We start from the raw sequence: 23254 nt of genomic DNA on the forward strand, positions 1-23254 counted from the left end.
ATAAGGATAAAGCTTGAACAGGGTACTGACTCAGACAATGAGCCATGATCATATTGAATGACAGAGCAGGCTTAAAGGACTGAATAGACTACTCTTCCTCCTATTTTCTATGTTTCTCTATTACACAGTGCATGGTATATCTATCTTCAGAGGGGAAATGGAGAGACACAAGAGAACAATCCAGCTGAGATCAAATCCCTTTTACCTTTGTGATCCTTCAAGCTCCTTGTTTCGAGTGCTCCCGTTGACCCGGTCTCTGATTCAACATCATCCACTGATGGCCGCTCAGAAATATCCGACACAGCTGCTTCGTCCAGGTCCTGGCTGACCACCTGCCGCTGGTTCTGGGAGTCAGTGGATTTTGGAGATTCGAGCGCGTTCTGAGCACTGCAGTGGGGCTGAGCTGCCAAGTCTGGCTCCCCCTGCAGTGAGGCATCCATGGAAGCTGCGTAGCCCACAGAAAGAGCCATTTCCTCCTGATCAATGGGGGCCTGGGCGAGAGGGCAAGAGAGGAGGTCAGCAAGTACGTGGCAGGTATTGGAGAGATAAGTAGAGCAGGTTGGGCATTATGTACAGACTGTCAAGCTGGCTAGCAATCCCACTTGAATGCAACCCCATGTGAATGAAACACCACTGATTGATTAAATATTAAGTAAAAAAAAGAACTGAATCATTCTTCTGGCCAACTATTATCTTCCCTCAGCCCTCACTTCCACTTCAGAGATGAGTGCACTATACACAAGACATACTAGAATTAGGATTACGTACACATCCTACGTCTGACTCCTAGCTCTCTTTCTTAAAGAAACATTTAACTCTCTTTCTCCAAGAACTTGGCTTAAAGGAACACGCATCAATGTGTAACGTAAATCTCTTCGTAAAACAAGACACCTCTGACTTGTCATGAGCAACGTCATAGGAGAATTGTTCATAATATTTTATTTGAAGAAACACTTTATAGTTAATATTACCTGGAGGATTCAAATTTTGAAGGATTTCGGAAAAATTGATTTAATTGAGGTTTTGTGGAAATACATGGACTGGTTTCTACAAAAGCGATTATTGAAAAGTCATTGTGGACATTGGAGATTTTTTTCAGCAAGGCTTCCTAGAAATTATATGACGAGTGTTAACTGCTTGCTTTGCTGTCGATCCCTCCTGAATCTGTTTGAATAGTGACTAGATGGAGAATGCCTTGGTATGTGGAACTGGCTGAACCAGAAGCTTGTCAGGAAGGGCTACCCCACTGATCTCTCCAATCTCTGAAGACAGCACCGCTATTGAGTTCAGGCTGAAACCTACTTGTTCTTCAAATCGAGTGATTGAAGGAGCTTCTCAATTCTCTACATCCTGCACAAGCCGTGTCTGCTAAGATTCCAGAGATGACAGTGCGTGATTAATGACTTGACCATCCACTCCAAAACATCAGAGTGACAGACTTTGGAACATTCTATGCCTTATTCTTTTTCTCATTCACAAATAACCTAAAAGGTCAGGACGTGTTTCTTTATTTTTAAATGAACCTCTGCAGAGAGAAATAATTTGTTTTTCTCTTTTCCTAAAGAGAGAGAGAGAGAGTGTATGATTGTGTGAGATATTTATATCTCTATATTACTGAGTATGTCAACCAATTATTACAGCTTTATTGAATAAGTTTTGTTTTAATAATAAATCACAAAATTGTGTTTATTAAAGAATCCTGATTGATAGGCATTATAAAATTAAAGTGTGACACAGATAAGGCATTTAATTTGCCTTATCAATAACTGGGAAATATATTTTTATTTAATGTTGTGACCATGGTCTAATGGGGCCAGAGTGAGTGCACTTCTGCAGTATAGGTCATAATATGATGGCCAAATTTTCCAATAGTCAGGAAACCATCTCTAAAATGTAGATGCAAGAACAGAGATGAGAAGGAATTTCTTCTTTCAGATGAGAATGAATCTGTGGAATGCTTTACCACAGATGGCAGTTGAGGCTGGATCATGAACTATATTCAAAGCTGAGATAGATTTTTAATCAGTGAGGGCATCAAAGATTCTGGAGAGAAGGCAGGAAAGTGGAATTGAGGATTATCAGCTCTGCAATTCTCTTATTGAATGGTGGAACATCTTGCTGCTACGTCTTATGGCCATGTGCATGGAGAATGCCCCGTATTGCAGAATCTGAGGGAATTGCTCAGGAAATTGAAGATAATGATGGGCAATGTCCCTACACCTGAAGCCCACCAAAAATGTCCTTTTTATGTCAGAGCATTCAGAGGGTTCTGATACAGTTAAGTAAATAGTTACTCAAAAACGATAGACTATTACAAATCTAGTCCAACTCCAGATTAACTATTCAGTTAACCCTGAGATGGACCTCCCCCAGCCCCCCAGTATGCACCAGAACCTGTCCTGACCACTCCGTTTCCCCCCGGGACCTTACTTTAACCGCTGCACACAGAACCCAATACCTGCTCCCCACTGAACTCATCTGATCTAACCCCAGATCCGATCTCCCTTCCTCCTTCTCTGGATCTGACCCCGCCTTTCACCACTGCCCATGCAGATACACCCTGTTCTGGATGTGCACCATCCCCTGGCACCCCTCACTTCTGGAAAAAAACCTAATGTCCTGTGCTGGACCAGACCCCACTTCACCTGCCACGAGATCTGACCCCCACTTGTACCAGCTACAATCACCCTCACACACCCCTCCCGGCTACACCTGTGATCACCAAAATACCCTGACTTATTCTACCACTCATCTGGCCCTTTTGTTAACTTGTGCAGTTGTACCCTGCTTAACAAGCACTTTACCCACCTGGCACTCTAAATCCTAACCACCTGCCTCTCCTTTCACCCATCCACAAGGAGCTTTACCCTTCTGGCATGCTACCCTCACACTTACATTACCGACTAACCCTTCCCCAGGAGCAGTCAAAGTGGCTGTTCATGGTGTTGGACCTTGAAATCATAGAAAAGCATCAACAGACTGCTGTGGAAAAGGGGATGAGGTTTACCTTCCCCTGACCATTCTACTCCATGAGGGATCTGTCAGAATGGAAGTACAGTAACGCATTTCTGAAGGAGCCCTGAATCGCTACCTCCTGTCAGCTTGCTAATAAAAAATAGAAGGACCGAGTGGCAAACTGAATGAGAATTGTTACTAATTGGAAAACCTGGTCCAATATATTTATCAATAATCTTATGGCAGTAACTCAGTTGGGAATATATGACAAAGAAAATATATTCCATGAGTAAACTGCCACTAATCTGATTTTGTGATTTATATCGGTCATTTAAACTTAACTTTGACTGTTCATTGTTGTATTTCTTCCTAACTGATTGATTGAGAATTACTGCTCCCTAAGCTATAGCGCACTCCCAGCCACCCTCTGATGGGTATGGGTGCAGCATTGGGAGGTCGGGCCGGGTGAGCTGCAGCAGAGTGAAGCATGTGCAGCAAATAGTGGAAGGCAGAATGTTACCTTGGAGATGCCCGATATAATCAGGGTGCTGCGTTTCGTTGGTGTCTTTTTGCTGGGCTTGTTGGCGGATTCGGTCAGCTGCCGAATTGCTGTCTGTACCACGGGATCCAAACCATTGGCAAGGTGATTATCTGCTGCTTACCACACATACAAACAGGATTATTAGCATGAGACACACAGTCAGAGAGAGACAGAGAGAGAAACAGAAAGAGTGCAGCAAGGAGAGACAGAGGGGTATAGAGAGTGAAGGAGGGTGTAGACAGATTGAGAGAGGGGCAGAAAAATATAGAATCCCTACAGTGTGGAAGCAGGCTATTCAGCTCATCGAGTCCACACTGACCCTCCAAACAGCACACCACCCAGATCCAACCCTGCACCCCCGAACCCCCAACCTATCCCCGTAACCAACGTTTCCCGTGGCCAACCCGAGCCTGCATATCCCTGGACACTATGGACAATTTAGCTTGGCCAATCTACAGCCAATCCATCAGGCTATAACACTATAGCCTGTCCTACAAAGTTGTGACGCACAATCCAGGTTCTCCCAATCCACCTAGAAATGGCAAAAAGGATAGAAAAGTCTAACCAGCTATAAGAACAAAAGTATTCTGAAAAAAAGTCTCTCAACGCTGTAAATAATCACAGTTACTCTGAGACATTATTCCACACATGATTATGTCAAACTGATGCTCACCGACAATCCATTCATCTAAAATCATGCATACATTTCCTTTGACAATTATACCAGCCGCTTTCCTCCCCATGTTGGTGTACAGTTCCACGGGCACTGGTGACCCTCCATTATCTCATCCTTTTTCTGTGGAGACCTTGATAATGAATGCCAGCTGTGGGCATCACAAAATCATAGAATCCGTACAGTGCAGAAAGAGGCCACTCAGCCCTCGACTCTGTACTGACCCTCCTAACCGTATCCCAACCACACCCACACCTTCACTCAAGTTCTGAACCCGAAACGTTACCTCTGATTTCTGCCTCGCCTGCTGAGTTTTTCCAGCAATTTCTGTTTCTTGCCACACCCTCACTCCATCCCTGTTTTTATCATGGCTAACACAGCTAACCTGCACATCTCTGGACTGTGGGAAGAAACCAGAGCACCCGGAGGAAACCAGTGTGGACACGGGGAGAACCTGCAAAGTCCATGCAGATGGTCACCCAAGGCTGGTATCGAACCCCAATCCTTGACACTGTAAGGCAGCAGTGCTAACCACTGGGCCACCGTGCTGCCCACAAATTAGCTTCAGCTCATTCTCACCCTATTTTCAGTGAATAGTAATCAGGAGTGGAACACTGGCTGACTTTGCCATGTACACAGCTCTTTACAGCCACTTTGACGAAGATCGATGGACCCAGCACAGTGTGACAACTAAATCAGGAACCATTCCCGGTATCTTTCTCACAGCTAATACACCGGATGGATTCAGAAGCAATTGGAAGAAACTGGGCTGCTTCTAGGGCCACATTGCCAAAAGGCACAGAGCATCACTGATGTTCTATGGAGTTACAGGCTTGCAAAACAAAATAGCATTGCTGAAACCATCTTGTCAAAAAATCAGCAAACACTGAGCCTAACACTTAAGGAGTTGTTTGAACGTAAGATCATAAGATGTAGGAACAGAAGTACACCATTCAACCCATAGAGTCTGCTCCACCATTCAATTAGATCGTGGTAGTGGAGGTTGGTGGAAGTCAAGTTGGACTCCAAGGGAGTCAAGGGTTATGGAGGACACACAGTAAAATAGAGTTGAGTTGACAGAGATCTGATCAGCCATGATCTTATTGAAGGGCGGAGCTGGCTTGAGGGGCCTTGTGTTCAAAAGGACACATTTTACAACATTAAGAACAGAGGAAATGACCACCAAACTCCCGAAAGGGGCAAAAGTTCTAAAATCCCTCATTGTCTCTGAACTCAAATAAGCAGAAAACCTCAAAGATCATGTGCATTTACCATTACTCAGAGACACGTTGACAGAACTATCTTCCATCTTGATAGCCTTCTTCTCTGTTACTTCCACCTTGGAAGGTGATCGTGTCGGAGAATCTGTGGGTGGACAGGTAGAATTGGTTATAGAAAGACATTGGAGAGCCTCTAACTATGTTGCAGAATCTGTGTTTGAGCTCAACTAAGAGGTGACAGCCATGGGCACAGTGAACCTTGATGATACCTAGTTGAAAAAATAGATTAATTACGCTTTCCATGTAATTACGCAGTGTCTGCTACACAGAAACAGCATCAGGTCAACTGGTCCACATGAGCCTTCTTGCACCTTTATTTTATTCCACTCAATCAGCATAATCTTTTTTGCCTTTTGCCTTTATGTACTCATCCAGCTTCTCTTAAGCCAATTGATGATATTCTCCTAAATTATTCCTAATGGTGGCAAAGTCCACATTCCAATCACTCTTTGGATAGAAAAGGTTTGAATTCCTGAGAGACATGGGTATTTAAAGGAGGAAAAGAGGTGATCTAGGGCTAGACTGGGTAAGCACAGGATGGATGCTCCAGATGACCAGGGAGTTCAGAACCAGGGGTTATCATTTAAGGATGTCGGGTAGGCCATTTAGGACTGAGATGAAAATGTTCTTCATCCAGTGGTGAGCCCGCGGAATTCTCTGCCATAGAAAGCAATTGAGGCCAAACATTAAATATTTTCAAGAAGGGATAAGATATAGTTCTTAGGGCTAAAGGGATCATATGGTATGGGGGAAAATGGAAAGTGGGCACTGAATTGGATGATCTGCGGCGGTCCTACTGAATGTGGAGAAGGCTCGAAGGGCTGAATGGCCTACTCCTGCTCCTGTTTGCTGTGTTTCTAAGTTTAAGAGACCACTGTCCCATCATGTTTGTGCTGGTCAACAAGCTGCGATCCAGCCCAATCCCACTTTCCAGCTCTTGGCCAATTACCCAGTAGGTTACAGCACTTCCAAGTGCTTCTAAAAGATTATGTGACATTCTACCTCAACCACATGTTCAAGCCATAAGTTCCAGATCCTGTGTTAGAATCATTCTTGACTATTTTAAATTTATGACCCTTGATTTTGGTCTCCCCCAAAAGTTAAATCACTCGAAGATTATGTTAGGGTAATCGTAGATGTCGATAGGTTTTTGCTACGATCTTCCTCTTCCTAAAAAAGGAAAGTGCACTGCACACTATGTATGTTAATCGGACATTACTTCCAGGGTGTACAGGATGAAAGACACAATCCACATTTATACCAGACACAGACCAGGTGCTCCGTTGTTCAATATTTCACCTGAGTGACCATTCCTCTTGGATGAGCTTTTACTGCCAGGGTTATCCTGGGGATGCCTCACAGCCATTTCTGGTCTTGGCCTCTGTTGGCAGCTACAGGAATGGCAAACTGAATCACATGCAGGAATGCCAGAAAATGGCAGCCAGCGTGCCCCCCTTCCTGAGGGCATCAGACATACTAAGGAAAATCATACAGTACCGTCCCTAACTGGCACAGAGATCAAACCTTGTAGCATTAAGTTTTAAGGAAAGCTAACAAATTTGGGCTTATAAAAAATGGTGACTTGAGAGGTGCTGACATTTTTAATTTGACAGAAATGTCATTGAAGGTGCTTCAGATGAGCTGTTCAATATCTCTCCAATGGAAAGAGACCATTCAGCCAATTGAGTCTGCAGTGACACACCAAAGAGCATCCCCTAACCCTATCCCCATCCCCATAACCCACATTCCCCGTGGCTAATCCACTTGCATATCCTTGAACAGTACGGAGCAATTTAGCATGGCCAATCCACCTAACCTGCACATCTCTGGACTGTGGGAGGAAACCGAAGCACCTGGAGGAAACCCACGCAGACACGGGGAGAATGTGCAAACTCCACACAGTCGCTTGAGGGTGGAATCGAACCTGGGTATCTGGCGTTGTGAGGCAGCAGTGCTAACCTCTGAGCCTCCGTGCCGCCCTTAGATTAGTACCATATTATCACTAAGCCACATCGCCTCCTATTTTCTAACATGTTACTTTCTTCTTTCTTAATTTAAGATGCTCCTCAAAACCAACCTTTTCAATTAAATTTTGGTTTACCTGTTTTAATGCATCTTATCTAGCTCAATGTTAATTTTTCTTTGACTATTCCTGCAAATATTACTTTTTATTCCTTTTTATCTAAAATACCTATAGGAGAATTTTCTCATGCAACTTTCATGTGGAAGCAGAGCCATTCCTGAATCTGCAAGGACAATAGCTGCTTCTGGGCGATGTGATTACCCAGGCAAAGTTACTCATTACACACTGCATTAATGTCAGTGCTTAGGCAGGTCCCTTCAGATCAACATCAAATATATGTCTCCAATGCCATGTGAATGCAACTACACATCTGTAGGAATGTATGAGCAATACTTTAATCCGACTCCCTTGTCATGGCTTTGCAACTAGTCAATAAAATGCACCCGTTACCATGGAAACACTGACATATCCATTCTATCACAATAAGACCACAAGATGTAGGAGCAGAAGTAGGCCATTCTGCCCAATGAATCTGCCAATAGAAGTGTACAGCACGGAAACAGACCAGTCAATCCAACTCCTCCACGCCGACCAGATATCCCAATCTGACCTAGTCCCATTTGCCAGCATTTGGCTCATATCCCTGCAAACCCTTTCTATTCATATACCCATCCAGATGCCTTTTAAATATTGTAATTGTACCCGCCTCCACCACTTCCTCTGGCACACACGCACCACGCTCTACATGAAAAGAGTTAGCCCTTAGGTGCTTTTAAATTGTTCCCCTCTCACCCAAACCTATGCCCTCTAGTTTTGAATTCCCCCACCCTGGAAAAAAGACCTTGCCTATTCACCCTATCCATGCCCCTCACGATTTTATAAACCTCTATAAGGTCAATGAGATCACGGCTGATCTGATCATTCTCAATTCCGCTCTCTTTCTACTTTCCCATAACCCCTAACAACAATAAGGTAAAGCTGTTAATGGCTCTCACGTTTGTGAATTATGGCAAATCCATGAATCCGAAACAGACCAAGCATTTCAAATCAAAGAAAGATGAGCACCTGTACAATTGGACCACTGCATGGACACTGTGTCCTTCCTTGTAATCCAGAATTTTCAAAACAATCTCTTTTACAATTTGCTTTCCAAGGACAACCAGAACTGAACCCTCCAATTCATAATGGAACAGCCGTCACCACTGTGAGCACAAATAGAAATTGGAGTCTTACCTATCTTTCCATCCATTTTGGGCCGGGATTGGATGGTCGTTACTGTTGTCACTATGGTGCCGTCAGGCATTACGGTTCGGTCCATTTCAATTTTTTTGGTAGGGGTGACCGTTCTTGCAGGGACCAGTGACTGGATTGTCTTAGAATCTGTAGGTTCTAAATAATTCAACTGCAAATAAAAACCATTGTCTTATTACTACATGCTTCTATCTGCAAATTCCCTCTACTCAACTCATGTTTCCACATCATTAAATCTTTGCCATCTTGCTCACCAGCCAATTATAATAAAATAGAGGAATTGTTGGCTATTTTGGCATTTATTATCCATCTGCAACTGCCCTCGAGAAGGTTAGCTAGGATTTTAAACACAATTCAGTAATTTGCTAGGCCACTTCAGAGGGCAGTTATGAGTTGTCCACATTGCTTGTGGGTCTGGAGTCACATTTGGGCCAGGCCGGGTTTAACAATAAGATTTCCTTCTCTAATGGACATAGGTAACCAGATGGATCGTTACAATAACCCAGTAGTTCTGTCAACACCTCCTATTAGTGATACAAATGCTTTATTCCTGATTTATTTGATTTAATTTATGTTCTAAATGTTCCAGTGTCTCCAGGCTTTTGTGTGATTAGATTCAGAGACATTTACAGAAAGAAACTATTCAGTCTACCATATCTGCACCTGGTCAACAAAGATCAGACTACGCTAATCCCATTTTTCAGTTTGCTTAGTCTACAGCTCTGGAGGCTATGGCAATGTAAGTGAATACCTAATTTTTTTTTCTTCATTCATTCATTCACGGGATGAGGGCATCACTGGCTAGGCAGCATTTAATGCTCATTCCTAATTGCCCAGAGGGCAGTTAAAAATCAACCAAATTGCTGTGGGTCTGAAGTCACATGTAGGCCAGACCAGATAATGATGGCAGTTTTCTTCCCTAAAGGACACTAGTGAACCAGATGGGTTTTTCCCTGACAATCAGCAATGGATTCATGGTCATCATTAGATTCTTAATTCCAGATATTTTATTAGATTCAAATTCCACCATCTGCTGTGGCAGAATTCGAACCCAGGTCCCCAGAACATTATCTGGGTCTCTGGATTAACAGTACAGTGATAATACCACTAGACCATTGCCTACCCTGCTTAAAGTTTTTTGGAGTTCTGACTCAACCACTGTTTAAGGCAGCAAGTTTCAGAGTCCCACTACCCTCTGAGTGAAAATAAAAACGTTCAAGTCTCCTCTTTGTCTTCTTGTCCTAACCTTAAATCTATGGCTCCTGCTTAGTGGCCCCTCTACTAATGAAAAAAGTAGCTTCCTATCCACCGTATCTATATCCCTTATAATCTTACACACCTCTATCAGGTCCCTTTTTAGCCTTTGCTGCTCCAAACAAATCAGCCCCAGACTATTAATCTTTCCAGATAGCTCAATCCCTCCAGCCCAGACAGTGTCCCCGTAAATCACCTCTGCACTGTCTCTAGTGCCAGCACATCTTTCCTACAATGTGATGACCACAACTGCAAATAGTTGCTGCTTAACCAGCATTTTTTTTTACAGTTTCAGAATATTATATTGCTATGAAAGAAACTCTCTGCTACTGGGCCTTATTGAACTATACCCTACTCTTTGCAAATGAGCCTTGATGGCAAACAATTCAACTGTAAGAAACTTCGAAACTGAGCTCTGCATTTAACAGGGGACTAAACCCAGAATGGAATAGCTTAGTTGTCCTCCAGCTAAAGTCTGCAAACTGTTCAGATCGAATGTACTTTCCTTGTCTTTGTTTTGAGGCAGATGCACCTGCTAATTGTTTGTGGGTCTGCAGCATAAGCTATTTGCACATTTACATCAAAATTGAACAAAGAGGATCTTTTAGTTTGAATGCGACACTACATCCTTCAGAGGAAGCCAGCAGCTTCTGCTTAGAGAAGGCAACAAAATGGGACCAGCACTGGGGATAATAAAAATAAATTTAGATGTTTTTTTGGCTAGATTGGTAGGTTACCTCCAGTGACACTGATCCAGTAGGAGTACTTGACATCTCTGGAGTGGCTGTTAATGGAAAGTTATGACATCCAGAAGGGGATCTCCGAGATAAATCCAGTGGGATCACACTCTGCCCTAATAACACATCTGCAAAAGAATGAACAGGGTCTGTAATTGCTTCTTATACTGGTCTATATCATCTATTCACCCATCACTGGGAACAGGGCATGAACAGGTCAGTTTCTTCACACACTTTTCTTTATATTCATACACAGGATGAGGGTGTCACTGACCAGCAAGCGTTTATTGCCCACATTTTGCCCATTATTGCCCAGAGGGCAGTTATGAGTCAACCACATTGCTGTGGTCTGGAGTCACACGAAGGCCAGACCAGGTAAGGATGGCAGTTGCCTTCCCTAAAGAACACTAGTGAACCAGATGGGCTTTTCCAACAATCAACAATGGATTCACGGTCATCATTAGATTCTTAATTCCAGATATTTATTGAATTCAAATTCCACCATCTGCTGTGGCGGGATTCGAACCTGGGTCCCCAGAACATTGTCTGGGTCTCTTGATTAACAGTCCAGCGATGATACCACTGGGCCATTGCCTCCAACTGTTTCTCTTCCAATGATGACCCAACTGAGATTGCCATATTGATACAAAGCAGAAGTTCATGTCTCAACCCTGCACATCAATCCATGAAGCCATTGCACAATCAGCTTCAGCACTTTTTGTGAAATTGGAATTCCCAGAGATTTTTGTAATATAAGTTGCCAGGTTTGACTATGTGTGGTATGCTCAAAAAACAGTTTACATCATCACAGGAAGTAATACAATGCCATAAAATCTTGTTCTCTCTCACAGCTTCATGGTAAGTTGAAACCATAGTAAGATGTTTCTTTATAAAGTTAATATTTTGCTTGTGTCAGCAGACTCTTTAATTGTCCTTTAGCAATACAATAAGACAGAGAGAGTGTTATAATTTTCTCACCTGTCCAAGGAAAGAAAGCATATGCCCTCTAATTAAGAATATAACTACCAGGGAAAAAAGCTAAGACTCAACTCTTGTAGATTAGTCTCTTGACCTCCCTAAGGGATATTCAGCAGGACTCACAGTTCAATAATAAGCCAGATGGAAATTCAGTCTAATTTGTTCGGATTGCTGCACTTATACGATTTAATAGAAGTGCAAAACTGACCAGGGTGGCTAGGAAATTGGGATTTGGGGTCTTTGGATCATGCGTATCACTCAATGATAAAAATCTAAGGGAGAGGTATGAATGTAAATAACGAGCTGAATTATGCAGAAAACTTGTCAAGTTAATCTTGTCCATGTTCAGTTCCTTGGAAACTGCCAGATTGTTAAGTTTTCAGCTGAGTCATTGGGGTTTGCAATTCTACTCCAAAGACTTTATCACAAAATTGAACCTGACAACCCAGTGCAGTACTGAGGGGGTCACTGTGCTGTAGGGGCCTGCTTTTCAATGGGAAACGCTGCTTGCCCATTCTGGTGAATGTTAAATTTCTCATTTTAAATTTAAAATTTAAAGAACAGCAGGGAAGTTGTCCAATTTTTCTCAGTTCTCAATTTTTCATCCTTGACTAACATTATTAAAAGTACATCACCACATGTTCATCATCATATTACTGTTTATCAGAGCTTGCTGTATTTCAAACATTTGATGACATTTATTTTTGGGGCATCTTTAGGTACCTGAAAGTCACTATATAAATGCAATATTGCTCTTCTTGCTTCATTCCGTATTTAGCCTATTGAGCACAAAACCTCTGGCCACTTTGAAGCTTGTGGTTAATGAGAATGTTTGTGTGTGAAGCAAACACTTACTCTCACTGTGCTCCAACTTTTCCATGATTTTCACTTTCATCTCTTTGCTTCTTGCCCCCAGCTCACTAGAAAAGAATATAGAGATGAAGAGATTAATGGTGAAAACACTCAATACCAGAACAACCATCACAAATAGGCAGAAAGAACAAGGTGAGGGCAACTGGATAACTCTTTCAAAAAGAACTGCTTGTTCCTCCCCTGTGAAACTTGTTTGTTCCTACCTTGCCTCGACATTTTTCTCCCCTTGACTAATCCCTCCCTATTTGCTTTACGTCTGTTTCAGAATTTCCAGTTTGCAGGCTCCAGCTGCCTCCTCTTCACCGTGGATGTGCAATCCCTTTACACTTCCGTCTCCCACCAGCATGGTCTCAGGGCTCTCTGCTTCTTCCTGGGAAGAAGGACTGAACCATCCACATCCACCACTAGCCTCCTCCACCTGGCTGAGTGCATGCTCACTTTGAACAACTTCTCTTTTAACTCCTCTCACTTTCTTCAGGTCAGAGGGGTAGCCACGGGTACCCGCCTGGGCCCCAGTTATGTCTGTCCTTTGTGGGGTATGTGGAACATTCCTCGTTCCAGATCTACTCCAGCCCCCACCCACAAATCTTTCCCCAGCACATTGATGACATCATCGTTGCTGCTTCCCTTTCTCGTCCAGAATTGGAAAAGTTTATCTACCTCCTTTCAAATTTCCACCCTGCTGTCACCTTCACCCTGGTTCATCTTCAACTCATCCCTTCTCTTCCTTAACATCTCTATTTCCATTTGTGGGGATGGATTGGCCACCAATGTTCAATACAAACCCATCAACTCCACAGTTATCTTGACTATACAACCCCACATCCTGCTTCCCGTAAAGACTCTATTCCACTCTCCCAAGTCCTCTGTCTCCGTCAGCTTTGCCGAACAACTAGGCTCTGTCCATTAAAATGACCCTGAGCTTCCGACTGCCTGCTACACCACCTCGTTCCTACGCCAACATTTCTGTTGCAGTGTTCCAGCAAGCCTCAGTGCAAAGCACAAAAAAATCTCATCTTTCACTTGGGGATCCTGTAGCTTCTAGGACTCAACATAGAGCTCAATAACTTTAAAACCTGATTCCATCCTTCCATGTTTTGTACCCAACTCCACACCCTGGTCCTGTCATGGCATGGGTTGCTTTCAGCACTGCATACCCATTCTCTCCTACTCTCAGCTCTCATTATCACTTATTCAGCTTTTCTTCTGTCCTGGCCTGCTATCAAATAGTCCCTCGCCTACCTACCCCTTTTGTATATCTCTCTATCTAGGCTCCTTCTCCACCTGTCCACTCACCTCTTCCCCCCGCCAACCCTGCACATGCTCACCCTCACCTTGTCTTCAGCATAAATATTGCATTTCCCTAGCTGTTATCAGTTCTGATGAATAGTCACTGGATTCAAAACGTTAACTCTGCTTTCGCTCCACAGATGCTGCTGGACCTGTTGAGTTTTGCCATCAGTTTCTAATTTTGCTTGGTAATATAAGCTTCCTTCCAAGGGGTTGAAAACAGATCACTAAATCCTTCACTGAATTTTTGAGCTTCTGAAATGTACACCTCAGCTTTCTCCGAGTCACCACGAGAACTGTTGACTGCAGGTGACATTGCAGAATAGCAGGACACCCACAAAGTTCCGAACTCTCTCCAGACTGTTCGCTACCATCAAGTTGTGCGGTAAGTCCATTTAAAGGGAAAATGCTTTGGATTTTGCCATAAACCTTAAATGGCAAGGAAACTATGTCCAAACATTGGTATCTATAGACTCGGGGGTGGCTCACTTTAGCTTCTAATCCTACCCAATCATTATATTTATGTGTACATCTTTCAAAGGATTCTTTGTGAATGCTGCAATACTACTTTTTAGTCAGAGGCTTACTAATAGCATTACATATTACACTGTTTCATCTCAGACTTTTTCCAATTCTGACCAGACATCAGAGACCTAAAACATTCTTTCTCCACAGATGTGGCCTGAGTGGGGTTGCATGTCAAGCATTTTCTGTTCAGCCTTGCTTTATAGAAGTTCACATGTGTATCTGTGGATGTATGTTGTGCGTAGATTCCTATCAGGGTCATTAGATTCTCTAACCGCACGTGAAAGTGCAATTTTGTGTTTTAAATGCACAGCTGAGAGCTCATGTTCCATACTGAAAAATAAGTACGAGTCACATGTGTATTGCTGTCGAGCAGTCCAAGGTGCTAACCTGTACTTAAGCATGTGCTTGAACCCCATCACTGCCAAAACTTCTTGACATTATTGTCTCGAGAACTGAATTTATTTCTTCTAGATCTGAATTATTATTGTCACATGTACCTATAAAAGGGCCTGTGTTTAGAAATAAGGGATCACCCAGTTATAACAGAGATATGGAGCAAAACCAAAGTTGCTGGAAAAGCCCAGCAGGTCTGGCAGCATCTGTGAAGGGAAAAACAGAGTTAATGTTTTGGGTCCGGTGACCTTTCCTCAGAACTCCGTTCACAGAACTATTAGTTCTGAGGAAGGGTCACTGGAGCCAAAACGTTAACTCTGTTCTTCCCTTCACAGATGCTGCCAGGCCTGCTGGGCTTTTTCAGCAACTTTGGCTTTGTTCCGGATTTACAGCATCCGCAGTTCTTTCGGTTTTTATTTACAGAGATATGGAAGTTTGGTTTCTCACAGATAGCTGTGCATCTTAGAAACTCTTCTTGTCAAAAGGCAGTGGAAGCAGAATCTTTGGATATTTTTAAGGTGGATAGAGGTAAATGCTTGATAAGCAAGGGATAGCCGGGAACAAAGATTAATCAGATCAACTATGATCTTCCTCAAGGGGTTGAGTGGCCTACTCCTGGTCTTGTTTCCTATGTTGGTCCACTTGATGGGTCACTGGGTTTTCTCTTCATTTAATATTTTACTTATTGCTCTTGAGTTTGGATATGTACATTCTTTCTCGGTGTATATTCTCTCACTCACTCTCTAATATCTATCCCTTTAGAAGGTTTCTTGCTCTGGGAAGATAAATTCAAATCCTGCTACGGCAGCTGGTGGAATTTATTCCCGAATAGAACACGATGTTGTGCCGACCTATTATCCTACTAAGATCAAACTACCCTGCATACCCTTCATTTTACTATCCTCCATGCGCCTATCTAAGAGTCGCTTAAAAGTCTCTAGTCGGAAGCTATTCTCTGAAAAGGTGTCATGAAACGATCATCAATGGCGGTAAAATTCCAACGAGCTCCTGGTCAAAAAAGAAGGAAATTTGCCATCTTTACTCAGCCTGACCTTTAGGGATGGAAATCTGCCATCCTTACCTAGTCTGGCCCATGTCTGACTCCAGATTCACAGTGACTTGACTGGTTCTTAACCAATTCTGAAATGTTCCCAAGCAGTGGTCCCTCTTATCTATTTTTTCTTCAGAGCAAACCTCCGAGGTTTCTATCTAGCAGTGACTTCCCGTGCACAGAAAGTCAGGGTGGCTGCAGCTCAGACAGACCATTGGACCCAGGCAAGCCACTTCGTTCAAAGGCACAAATAAACAAAGATGGAGAACAAAGAATAGTGCAGCAAAGGACAAGCCCTTTGGCCCACCAAGCCTGTGCCGACAAATGACATTTTTCTAAACTAAAAACCTTTTGCATCTATGTGGTCCAGGGCCCTCTATTCCCTGCTCATTCATGTATTTGTCAAGATGCCTCTTAAATGATGCTCCTGTATGCACCTCCACCACCTCGTCTGGCAGCACATTCCAGCCACTTACCACCCTCTGGACAAAAAACTTGCCTTCTCACATCTCCTTTAAACTTATCCCCTTTTACCTTAAACCGATGTCCTCCAGTAATTGACATTTCTATCTTGGGGAAGAAAAGACTCTGACTATCCATTCTATCCATGCTTCTTGTAATTTTGTAAACCTCTATCAGGTTGCCCCTTAGCCGCCTAAGTTCAACTGTAAGCAAACTGAGTTTTTCCAATCTGTCCTCATAGTGAATACCCTCCAAACCAGGCAACATCCTGGTAAATCTTTCCTGCACCCTCTCCAAAGCCTCTATATCCTTCTGGTAGCATGGCAACCAGAATTGCAACATTCCAAACGTGGTCGTTCTGAAGTTCTATGCTGCTGCAACATTACTTCCCAATATTTATGCTCTATGCCCTGACCGATGAAGGCAAGCTAGCCATATGCCATCGTGACCACCTTATCCACTTGTGTTACCATTTTCAGGGAACTGTGGACCTGTACACCTAAATCCCTCTGTATGTCAATGCTTCTAAGGGTTCTGCCATTTACTGCATACTTCTCTCCTTCATTAGACCTTCAAAAATGATTCACCTCACATTTATCTGGATTAAATTCCATCTCCCATTTCTCCGCCCAAGTTTCCAGCCTATCTATATCCTGTATCTTCTGGCAATCCTTCTCAATATCCACAGCTCCCCCAACCTTTGCCTGTAAAGGATGGTGGAGATAGATTCCATAGCAACTTTTGACACATAATTAGATAAATAACTGAAGAGGAAGAATATGCATACTTTAGGGAGAGATCAGAGGATTGAGACTAATTGGATACCAACACATTGGGTGTAGCCCAGCCGCAACAACCAAAGCAGTTCAAGGCAGCAGCTCACCACCACCTTCTCAAGGCCAACTAGGAATGGGCAATAAATGCTGGTCTTGTCAATAACACTCACAATCTATGGAAGAATAAAAACAAAGGATGGTTCTTTCAAATAGTCAACACAGGCTCAATGGGCTGAATAAACTTGTTTGGTGTTGTAAGATTCTATATTTCTAAATCCTCAATCTCAAAGGAAACCATTGTTCAAACCTTCCCTCTCCCTTCTTCAGCATCTCCAGACAAATATCACATCCAGTCAACCTGCACATACTGATCTGTGACAGATTCTAAACAGAACGCAGAGTATATTCTCCATGGATTTTGAGAAATCCTTCAGCGTTTTCAAGGCACCGCTTGCTTCTTGAAAAGCTCCAAGGCTTCTGCTTGGTCAACACGTCCAGTTCGGAGTCTAGGCGAGATCAAAATTGAAAGCTCGAAAGAAAGATTGTTAGTGTGAATTTGCACCCTAACTGTTGGCAGAGCAGGATATCAGTGTGTGACTTCCAGACTAAAAATGGAATCATTGTTAAATCTACACTGATGGGAACTGTCCAATTTGTAACTGCAATGTGCTCCACTTACAGAGCACATGGTTCATCTGGAAAAAAAGCTAAAATGGAGAAAGATAAAAGTGCTTTCCTACTCCAAGTGCATTAAATGTCATGTATGGTTACATATGAGACAAACATTGGTTGGTTCAGAACTTTTTTTTTGCTTGAATTAACAGTAGTTCCAGGACACATTAAATTGGCCCAAATTGATACTGTCTTGCGTCATTTTGCTTTCTATGGCGTTAAGAAACATTGCACATTGCCCCTTCTAGTAACAGAGGTTTTTGATCCAACTCTGTAAAGTAGTCATTTGCAGTTTGCCTGCTCATGGCTACGATGTAATATTCTAGCCATAAGCTATTCAGCTGAATACACAGCATGAAATAAAAAAATTTGTGCAGGCGTTCTAAAGGTTTGTGAGAGACGTCACCAGGTGCTGATGCACAGCCCTGAACAATCAGTAGAGGATTTGATCAAAACCAGTTGTGCAATGCCACTATTAATCTGCTTATTAGATATACATTTGTTTTCCACGTAAATGTTGTTAGAATGCTTGCATCTGCTGATAAAATTGTGCCAGCATTTAAAAAAAAAATCCCCAGACTAACTTTCAATTCCCCATTGGGTCAAATCCTGCTAAAGAGTGCTCATTGTGTTGGAGTGGGTCACTGTTTTTCACTGATGAGCAAACAAGCTGAGGTTTGGGATTTCAGTTGATAATACTCTGTACAGCACACACATACACACACAGCTGTAGTGATGCCGATGTAACTGAAAAGAAAATCAGAACAGAGAGAATAGTATCTCTGCTTAACTTGAGCTTCAGTAGGTTGCAGTTATTGGGGTCTATGACAAAGAACACCAAAGAACAAACAGACACCAGTATCCTGTGTTACATTGCCTCTTCTACCTACCTCCTGCCCAAAGAACCTAAGTTGCCAAGTGGCAAAACCTGGTTATTATAAAAGTTTAACTGTTCTCATTAGTCAACAATTCCATTATTATTGTGTTGTGAGATGATCAGGAATGGTGGAAGTTAACTGGATGAATTCTGGTCATATATCATGCAGCAATTCCCATTTTTCTTTGGAATTAATTGATTATCACAAGTTGTCATCGTGGTTCGAATGAAAGATCATTTGATCTGAATTGTTAATTCTGTTCCTCTCCTTACAGACATAGCCAGACCTGCTGAGTATTCCCAGGTTTTTCTGTTTGAATTTCAGATTTCTAGCCCCTATTATACCTTGCTTGTGTACCTTAAGTCAGAATTGTGTGTTGTGTGGATCTATCACATTGGGAGTTGAATTCAGCCCTGAACAGTCACATCGTCTCAAAAATGATTACAAAGAGTCACATACCATTACCGGAAAAAGAATAGATTTTGCCAAAGCTTTTTGTCTTGCACTTGTCAGGGCAATTCACAAGAATTACCAGAGTAAAGGGAAAATAGAATTTATACCATATGAGAGAACAGTGATGGTTGGGTGTCAAATACCCTCTGATTGACAGAATGCACTAGTTAATGATGACTGGCAGTTAACTGTCTTCCAGAAGTGATCTGGAGCAGGAAATCCCAGTTGCTTGGACCCTCAGAAATCCTGCTCCACAGTCAATGATCCCATTGCTGTCGTGGTTTCTTCAGTGTATTTTCCTTCCTGTTAGCTTCGTTGACTGGATGTTCCCCAACTCGACTAAAAACAGGAACTGAAGCAGGATGTCTACATGGCTTGAGAGTAGCTAACTTTAAAATTCATAGATTATTGAGTGATGGGCTACAGAAGAAATGAATTTCCTCTATATCCAAGTTGCACTGGAATTTCTTCAAGGAAAAGCAAAAAGCTCTCTTAAATAACATTGCGTTCATCTTAATTTGGGGAAATACTGGCAATCTCTCATTTCTTATTCGACATCTCTTTGTTTTATTTAATGATAGAATAAATGGTGCAGCTCACTTACAAAATCAGCTCGTCATTCCACTTCAGTTCTGAATTTTCACTTAGAGACTTGGGCATCACTGACGTTGTTCTCTTGAGCTGTACAGGACTGTCAAGTTCTAATACACAACACAGCTCTCCACTTCCTGCAAGCCATGAAAGAAAGAAGAAAAGCATTAGTTTGCATGACGCAGGATGTGCAGCTGCAATCCACATCTACAGTGACATTCTTAAGAGATCAGTGTTACAGATTAATATCAGCCAGACTCCACGGTATCACTCTGAGAGTGAAGCCCCATTCCAAATCTAGACTGTCATTTCAATGCAGTTTTCTGGCAGTACTGTCCTGTTAGTGATACTCTATTAGAATCATGGAATTCCTACAGTGTGGAAGGTCATGTGGCCCATCGAGTCCACACCGACCCTCCAAAGAGCATCCCACCCAGACTCAGCCTCCTACCCCATCCCAGTATCCCCACATTTCACAAAGCTAACCCATGCAGTCTGCCTTAATAACTATTGCCCAATAACTCTGACCTCAATAATCATGAAGTGCTTCAAGGGGCTGGTCATGGCCCGCATCAACTCCAGTCTCCCAACCTGCTTCGATCCCCGACAGTTTACCTATCGACATAACAGGTCCACAGCAGATGCCACATCCCTGGAACATCTGGACAACAAAGACACCTACATCGGACTCCTGCTGGTTAACTACAGCTCCACCTTCAGCACCATTATTGTTGGGCCAAAGGGCCTGTTCCCACACTGTAGGGATTCTGTGATTCTATGATTATCCCCTCCAGACTGATCTTAAAACTGTATGACCGTGATCTTGGCTCCGCCCTCTGCAACTGGATTCTCAGCTTTCAGATCAATAGGCCACGATCAGTAAGGATAGGTAACTGCACCTCCTCCACAATAACACAACACTGGAGCCCACCCAAGCATACGTCCTTAGCCCCCTACTGTACTCCCTGTACACCTACGACTGTGTTGCCAAATTTCAACTGAACACCATCAACAAGTTCACTGGGATGGATATCTAATAATGACGAGTTAAAATACAGAAGGGAGGTAGAGGGCTTGGTGACGTGGTGCAATGAAAACAATCTGTTTCTCAACATTAGCAAAACTGAAGAAATGATCATTGACTTCAGAAAGAAAGGAGGAGAACGTGCCCCCATCTACATCAACAGAACTGAGGTTGACAGAGTGAAGAGCATCAAGTTGCTTGGAGAGACGATAACCAACAACCTGTCCTGGGCTTCCCACATAGATGTGATGGTCAAGAAGGCACAACAACACCTCTTCTTCCTCAGGCGGCTCAGAAAATTTGGCATGTCCATAAGGACCCTCACCAGCTTCGACAGAGGCACCATTGAAAGCACACTGTCTGGATACATAACGGCCTGGTACGGCAACTGCTCTGCCCAGGAGAGTGAGAAACTACGAAGGTGGTGTGCACAGCCCAGACCACCACGGAAGCCAACCTTCCATCTATGGACTCTATTTACATGGCTCGCTGCTGCAGATAGGTGACCAACATCATTAAAGACCCATCGCACCCCGGTAACGATCTCCTACAACCTCTTCCCACAGGCAGAAGAGGGTACAGAAGCCTGAACACATGCACCAGCAGGTTCAGGAACAGCTTCTTTCTGGCCGTTATCAGACTGTTGAATGGACTCTAACCTCAAATAACGTGACCTGCAATGTAACCTGTATGCCTCTCAGTCTTTTTGATCTGTACATCCTTTGCTTGCTGTGATCTGCCTGTACCACTCGTAAACAAAGCTTTTCACTCTATTTCAGCACATGTGACAATCAATAAATCAATCAATCTAGCCTGCACAGCCCAGGACACTACAGCTTGGCCAATCTACCTAACCTGCACATCTTTGGACTGTGGGAGGGAACTGGAGCACCCAGTGGAAACCCATGCAGACACAGGGAGAATGCCTAAACTCCACACAGACAGCCACCCGAGGGTGGAATCGAACCCAGGTCCCTGGTGCTGTGAGGCAGCAGTACTAACCACTGAGCCACCATGCCGCCTTCAGCTCAGTTGTTAAACCGAAGTCCCATTTTCCTTTTTAGATGGAATATTATTTGAAGACGAGTGGACAATGAGCTAAGTGGTCTACGTTTACCTTTGAATGAACAAGAGATTAACTGACTATTCATCTCTCTGCTGTTTGTGGGATTTTGCTGTCGATAAAATCATTCACTGTGTTGATCTATAAAACAAGTGACCATGCTTCAATAGCATTTAATTGGAAGTGTGGCAGTTTGGGACACGTTGAGAGCATGAAAGACACCATCAGTTCCAGTAACTGCTTTATTTGTTTTGCTTCCTTGACAATATGCTGTCTGCTTCATTTGCCAACTCATTTTTTTCCTGTGCCATACTTAAGCCAGGCATCAGTGGCACACAACAGCTACCCATCAACAACGTACCCCTTGATCTACATTTTCTCTTCAGTATCTGCTGTGGCTTAGCTGGCAGTCTTACCAACTCCTTCTGCTCTGCTCACATTTGCCTTCAGCTCCCTGACCAGCAGCCTGCATCCAGCATTTAATGCTGCTTTAGACGGAGATGCCAATCCTTTCCCAAACTTCTCAGTAAGTACCTGGACAGAAGAAAGAAAATGGTTAGTTCTCCTGAATTCAGTCTGATTGATGGGTTGATTTTTATTAAGTTTTGTGATCAGATCACTCGCTCACAATCCATCTTCTTCACCAAATCAGCAAAAATATGTGACTGATCTCCATTGGCTGCCAACCCAAGTGCAACCAATAGGAAATGGTCTTACTACAATGAGGTACACTGAGTTTATATCATGGTGACAGATGCTTTATTTAAAATATAAGCAAATTATAGTCATAGAGATATACAGCACAGAAATAAACCCTTCAGTCCAACTGGTCCATGCCAACCAGATATCTTAAACTAATTTGGTCCTATTTGCCAGCATTTGGCCCACATCCCTCTAAACTCTTCCTAGTCATGTATCCAACCAGATTCCATTTAAGCCTCCACCACTTCCTCTGGCAGCTCATCCCATACATGTACCACATTCTGCGTGAAAAAGCTGCCCCTTAGGTCCGTTTTAAATCTTTCCCCTCTCACCTTAAACCTATGCCCTCTAGCTTTGGACTCCCCTACCCTGGGGAAAAGAACTTGACTATTCACTCTATCCATGCCCCTCATGATTTTATGAACCTCTACAAGGTAACCCCTCAGCCTCCAATTCTCTAGGGGAAATAGCCCCAGCCTATTTAGCCTCTTCCCTACAGCTCAAACCCTTCAAACCTGGCAATATCCTTGCTGGACCCTTTCAAGTTTCACAACATCTTTCCTATAGCAGGGAGACCAGCATTGAATGCAGTATTCTAAAAGTGGCCCCACCAAAGTTCTTGGCTTCCTGCAAATGTATATCATCAATACAGACACAATTCAGTTCTTCACTGGACCTCAAAAACTATCAAATTCCTCACCACCCATGGTCTACACTTTCTAACCTTCAGGCTTTGAAAATTCAGCCTTGATGTTACTGAATACAATGCATTTCTTAACTAATCTCTAATTTTTTTCCATCCACAT

The 23254-nt window shown here is 43.0% G+C and overlaps 1 protein-coding gene across 1 annotated transcript in view; it reads right to left on the minus strand.

Annotated features, from left to right (window-relative positions):
- Positions 1-23254, minus strand: part of c2cd2l (c2cd2 like) — a 58182-nt gene that overhangs the window by 4955 nt on the left and 29973 nt on the right. The window contains exons 6-13 of the mRNA XM_020512487.2: positions 22163-22280; positions 19673-19796; positions 12548-12612; positions 10715-10842; positions 8706-8874; positions 5442-5534; positions 3476-3609; positions 206-491 (exon numbers count right to left, since the gene is read on the minus strand). Of these exons, the coding sequence (XP_020368076.2) occupies positions 206-491; positions 3476-3609; positions 5442-5534; positions 8706-8874; positions 10715-10842; positions 12548-12612; positions 19673-19796; positions 22163-22280 (1117 nt within the window). The remainder of the gene's footprint in view (positions 1-205; positions 492-3475; positions 3610-5441; positions 5535-8705; positions 8875-10714; positions 10843-12547; positions 12613-19672; positions 19797-22162; positions 22281-23254) is intronic.

The sequence above is a fragment of the Rhincodon typus genome, chromosome 32, assembly GCF_021869965.1.
Source record: "Rhincodon typus isolate 14 chromosome 32, sRhiTyp1.1, whole genome shotgun sequence".
NCBI classification, from domain to species: domain Eukaryota; kingdom Metazoa; phylum Chordata; class Chondrichthyes; order Orectolobiformes; family Rhincodontidae; genus Rhincodon; species Rhincodon typus.